At 45.8% G+C, this 5,904-nt stretch overlaps 1 protein-coding gene across 1 annotated transcript; it reads right to left on the reverse strand.

Moving 5' to 3' along the window:
• Positions 1-243: 243 nt before the first annotated feature.
• LOC104532936 (chymotrypsin-like elastase family member 1) lies at positions 244-3,874 on the reverse strand (the record flags this gene model as incomplete). Its single annotated transcript, XM_010178278.1, has 5 exons — positions 3,777-3,874; positions 2,872-3,003; positions 2,105-2,241; positions 1,821-1,966; positions 244-393 (listed from the first exon to the last, which is right to left on the reverse strand). Coding segments are annotated over exons 1-5 (663 nt in total), but the record flags the coding sequence as incomplete, so codon positions are not given.
• Between the last annotated feature and the right edge of the window lie 2,030 nt (positions 3,875-5,904).

The raw sequence follows: 5,904 nt of genomic DNA on the forward strand, positions 1-5,904 counted from the left end.
CATAGAATGGTCTGGGTTAGAAGGGACCTTTAAAGATCATCTAGTCCAACCCCCCTGCAGTAAGCAGGGACATCTGCAACTAGATCAGGTTGCTCAGAGCCTTGTTCAACCTGACCCTGAATGTTTCCATCTCTCTGGGCAACCTGGGCCAGTGTTTCACCACCTGCATTGTAAAATTCCTCTGGGCTCCCTTGCCTTCATGGGAGATACATCAGGTTACCTCGCAGGCACTGAGCAACTTACACTGTAGATCCAGTCCACGTAGGCTGACACATGTGTGAAGACTGTTGGCTTCTTGTAGGTGTTACAGTAAGGAACTAGCCCAAAACTGACAATCCCGTGGACTTGCCAGTGAATGTCTTTGTAGCAGCTGAGAGGGTCCCCAGAGTCCCCCTGGATCAGAGGGAAGAGAGGAACATATTAAGCCAAATTATCTGATCAGTTGAGGAATGACTGGATAGGATTAAGGAGCACTAATTAATCACCTTTCTGAACATGAAAATAAAAATTTGTGCTGCTTTCTTTGCAAAGGGCTGACTTCTCCCCAGCAGCATGGGAGGAGAGACTGCCCAGCACCTCCCAGGGTACTGCAAAGATCAGATCCACTATCCATTATCTCAGTCTACCTGCACATACACAAGCACATATAGACACATACACACCCCAGGAAGGGTTGAAACCCTAATTTACCAGTACCATTGCAAGCCAATGGTCCAGGGCACGTTGCATCACACACAACCCTTCCCAGCAAGGTCCACCTGCATAGCACCTCTGCTGAAAAATCACTCTACTTCTCCAGCTACAAGCAACCAGGTAGAAGGGAAATGCTGCTCCCCTTTTTCTTCTCAAACAAGTATATTCAAAGGGTCCAGGGAAGTTAAGGTGGAGAAAAAGAATTCAAATATATGAGAAGATAAAGGCTCTTGCTTAGCTCAGAATCCAGTTTGTAACAAGGTTCTGCCATAACTAACCCACACCAAAAAATACACTAAATATATGTAGACCTATAATTATACTATACCTATAATTGTACTATGTATAATTCATAACCTGTTATATTTCTATATGTTTCTATAATATATTAATATATTTACATATCAAATATGTTATGTGTTTATTTTTTAAGAGCTCTGTATGGTTGCTATCACCAGAAGCCACCTCTGTAGTGAAGAGAATAGAGGCAGAGGTAACAGGTATCCCCTGCCTTTACATGCCAGACCTCCTTGCCTTGATGCTGGGGCCACCTGGATAGAGAGGACCTCAGAGCATCTTCCTTTTCCACCTAACCTGGGTCAGATGGTGCAGTTGGACGTAGCCAAAACTTGCAGCAAGCTCCACTGTCCATGTCAGCAGAGCAGCTGGGGAGGCGAAGATTCTATGACAAGCAGCGGGGAACATTGCCTGGCCCAGGGTGCAACATGACAGCAACGTTGGAGGCGTGGTAGGACATCCCCACAGCTTCATTCTGTGGATAAGGGCAGAGGGCACTGCCAAAGTCTCAACCTAGTCCCTAGGGTCTGGTCAATGGGACATGCTGCTGGAAGAAAGGGCAAATATCTCTAAAATCAGAGGAGAGAGATGCACCCTGAGGATCTGGAGGTTTTCTCTCTACTGGCTGCTCTGTGGGGAGATGGAGGAATGTGGAGCAGGCTGGTTTAGAAGATATTCATCAGAAAGCAGCAACAGGGTCAGGATTTGTAGGAGAGCTATTGCAGGTGGAGAAATGGCAAAACCAGGTCCCACATGAAGGAACAGCAAGGTCAGATAGGAAGGAAAGAGAAAGAAATGAGCTTGAAAATCCTCTGATAATAACATCTTACACTGCATCCGGACCACACGCCGTCTCCACCTGCACAGATCATAGTGACTTTTGCTTGAGATCCCCACCAGTTGACCTGGGAGCAGATCTCATGGTTGACCACTGGCAGCATCACCTCCTGCAGTCTTTCTGTGATGCTGCCACCTGCTAGCAGAGAAAGGGTGAGATTTTGGTCCAGGAGCTCCAGTGGTTGAGGAAGGACCCTGTCTCATGCAGCCTTACCTGCATGATGGTCCCTCTGAAACCAGGTGAGACCCTCAACCCTCCTCCTCCCCCCTTACTTACCACTAACTAGCCCCCATCCGGTAATATAGCGGGGATAGTTATTGGGCAAAATTTCTCCTTCAGGTGGAAGCACTCCCAGTTCAACAAACCCATTGTCAAAGGCAGGAGAATCGAGGTGCAGCAGGGCAATGTCATAACTGAAATGGGAGACGGGTAAATGACTCTACTGAAAATCCTGAATTAGTCATAAACCAGATGTCCCCACTCACATTCTATCACCTATACAGGTCTCTAGCCTCTGGCTTGGGCACCTTGCCAAACATCATTAATTAATCCTTACAGCTGTCACGGGTGACATGAAAATATTACCAATTAAGAGAGAAGAGGTCATGGTACAGACCGATAAAGGGCTAAGACCCCCCCTTTGGAGGCACCCAACCTCAGAGTGAATTTTAGGGGACCCTGGGTGGACAAGAATGCCTCCCAGGAGGAATTTAAGACAGTCCCTTGACACTTCTTTGTTGACTTCCTTTCATCAGGTGAAAGTAGTGGTGTGACTGCTGGCAAGCCCCTGAATCTGTTGTACATCCTGGATCCATCTTCCCCCCTGATCTTTGTCTTGGGCAAAACAGGCCTGGGGTCATCCACATAGACACCATGTAAGACCTCCAAGAGAGGAGGTCATTTGGGAAACCTTCATTGCATCATCTCCCAGTGCTTCCCACAAATCCAACCTCACTGGGAACTGGACTGAATATACACGTAAACACTAGCAGGACAGGGTGTTAAGTACCATTTAATCATCTGATGATAGTCAAAATGATTACCCTTGGGTAATGTCATTGAGATTCCAGTCATTATGAATGAAGACTCTATCCACATCTATATAGTACTCGGTGCCATCCACCTCCAAGAGATCATGCTCACCCAGAGCCACTTGGTAGGTTACTCCTGGTGGCCTGAAAACAAATTACAGAATAATTAATGGAAAAACTACTCTTCACCACTACTTTTGTACTGTAAATCCTGCACCACTGAGATCTTCCACCACCGTAGTAATTTCTAAGGCGCTTTTCACCAGAGGATTTTCAATGGACTGTAGCTAAATGGTTTTCTGAATCAGGCAAATGCTGCCTGCGGGTTGCTGGTGAAGCAAGTGAAGGTGCAGCACCAGCTGATATAGAACTTGATCTTGAACGAGAACATCCATTTTGCATCTCTGCATCTATCTGAAACAGACTGTGAAGGATCAGCTCGTTACACTTTATTGTGAGTACATTCACTAAAGGCATGAGTAATTAAAGAGGAGTGTTCACTTATTGGTGTCACCGTGTATTGTTTAGGTGGTGTGTGTTAGACATGCTGCAGAGCAAATTGTAGAACACGGCCCCTGAGCTACAAAACATGTATTTCGTTCAATCTTTCCATCTCTGTGCAGGTTTTTCAGGATGTAAACCCATTAGAAATGCTCACATTCATGCAAATGTACCTCCTTTTATGCAAATCAGCAGTCAGCTTGATTTCCACGCCCAGGAAGTCAACAATTAATGTGTAAAATCAAGACTAAAGCAAACAGAGTTTTCCAGTTCCCTTGATTAAGTGTGCAGGGAGATGTCCAGCTGTGCAAGGAACAGCACCAGTGGGGAGCTCAGAGGGTGAGAAGGGTCTGGCTCCCACTTGCAGTGAGAATGAGGAGCAGAGCAAGAGTTTTAATGCTTTTTATCTGGCTCACATGCTGAGGCAATGGGCTGCAGTCATGACCCATTGGGTGCTGATAAGGGTTCCACCGCAGATGTGAGAGTAGTACCCTGGGTAGTCAGCATAGGCCATCTGAAGTGATATTTTATATCCATATTTTATACCCAAGCCATGAGATACCATTGTAGAAACAGTGTGTGTGGCTTTGGATAGTGCAAACTGTCATAGCCCCACTTTTTTTTCAAGCAAAAGGCTTTTTTTGAAGTATAAGACACCAGCATTACCTGCCACTTCCAGCTGTTTGGTTGGGCCTCATGGCCTCCAATCACTCACCCCGTCAGCACATCCTTCTGAAGAGTACCCCTTAGGGGACTTCCAGAGATTGCCCTTAACCACACCAAAAAAGAGATCAGTCATCACGTGTTACTACCAGCTAAACAAGTCTGAAAGATCAAGTGATTGAGACTTGCACATGATTACTCCATCCTGGAGCCTTAAAGCCTCCATGGTTAAAAAATACCACAAACAGGCTTCAAGATGCAAAGCTCTCATATAAATGAGACATGAACCTGTTGGAGTGAGTCCAGAGGAGAGCCACAAGAGTGATCCGAGGGCTGGAGCACCTCTGCTATGAGGACAGGCTGAGAGAGTTGGGGCTGCTCAGCCTGGAGAAGAGAAGGCTCTTGGGGGACCTTATTGTGGCCTTTCAATACCTAAAGGGGGCCTGTAAGAAAGCTGGAGACAAACTTTTATCAGTGCCTGTAGCAATAGGACAAGGAGTAATGGTTTTAAAGTAAAAGAGGACCGATTCAGACTAGATATAAGGAAGAAATTTTTTACAATAAGGGTGGTGCAACACTGGCCCAGGTTGCCCAGAGAGGTGGTAGAAGCCCCGTCCCTGAAAACACTCAAGGTCAGGTTGGATGGGGCTCTGAGCAACCTGATCTAGTTGAAGATGTCCCTGCTCACTGCAGGTGGGTTGGACTAGATGACCTTTGATGGTTCCTTCCAACCCAAACCATTCCATGATTCTATGATTCTATGATAAATTGACTTGTTTCCCCTACTCCCTACAACCCCACCCTAACTACCAGGAAATTGTGTACCAACCTAAATGCCCTTTCTTTTGGGATGTAGGTTTCCCCTTCCTCAGAAAACTACCAGATCTTTCTCATGGAGATCTTGTTCTCACAATACAGAGAAAACCTTCCAGCCAGAATAACTGTGTTCACATTAGGTTTTGCCCTAGCACAGTAACTGCAGAGAAAAAATTGTTATGCTCTAACCTACACCACTTAAGATGTTGAGAGCTTCACCCTTTCCCAGCTCAAATACTTCAACTGCAACTTACCCAGGCAACTAAGAAGAACCAGATATTGAAGCATCTTTAACGAAGCGGTAGTATTTTTCCAAGAAAAAATCGTTTTATACTAAAACATTTGATAAGAAGCTGTGTCTAAATTTGTGATTAATACAATTTATCTATACTCATAACTCATTAAACTGATTAAAAATGTTCTCAATGTGGAAAAAAAGAGGGAGCAGTGAACTGTTCAAGGCAGAGCCCAAGGTTATCCAAACACCTCCACACTGCGTAGTTCCCACAGGCCCAGGATGCAGAAAAAGACCTGGTGAATTTGGAGCGGTCTCAGATCAAATCAAAAACAAAGCAGTGCAAACCCAGGCTCAAGAAGCCGACACTTCAGACGCAATGGTTGATGCACATGTTGTGTTCCCTTGTAAGAAACTTCTGTCAGTCCAGCTGTCTGCTGTCCATGTGACAGGAACTGGTTTCTGCCAACTAAATAAAAAGAGCAACAGCAAACAGGGAGAAGCATGACCACTGAGGGTGGTTGAACTTTGGCTGGACGTGTTAAACTGACCTTGGCTGGACATGCTGATCCTTTTTTTAGGATCCTTTTCTGCTCCCTCCTCCCTGCTGAATGAGTTTTCATCTGCCTGACCCAAAATGCTGGCACTCAGTGGCAGGTAGAGAGGTAGGGAGCTGGGCTATGGCCAAGGGGATGCTGCAGCTGGAAAACCTGGGTTATCTCAGAGGAATGGAAAAGGTCCCATAATCACAGAATGGTTGAGGTTGGAAGGGACCTCTGGAGGCCATCTGGTCCAACCCCAGTGTTCAAGCAGGGCTACCTAGAGCCAGT

The sequence above is a fragment of the Antrostomus carolinensis genome, unplaced genomic scaffold, assembly GCF_000700745.2.
Source record: "Antrostomus carolinensis isolate BGI_N321 unplaced genomic scaffold, ASM70074v2 scaffold12711, whole genome shotgun sequence".
NCBI lineage: Eukaryota > Metazoa > Chordata > Aves > Caprimulgiformes > Caprimulgidae > Antrostomus > Antrostomus carolinensis.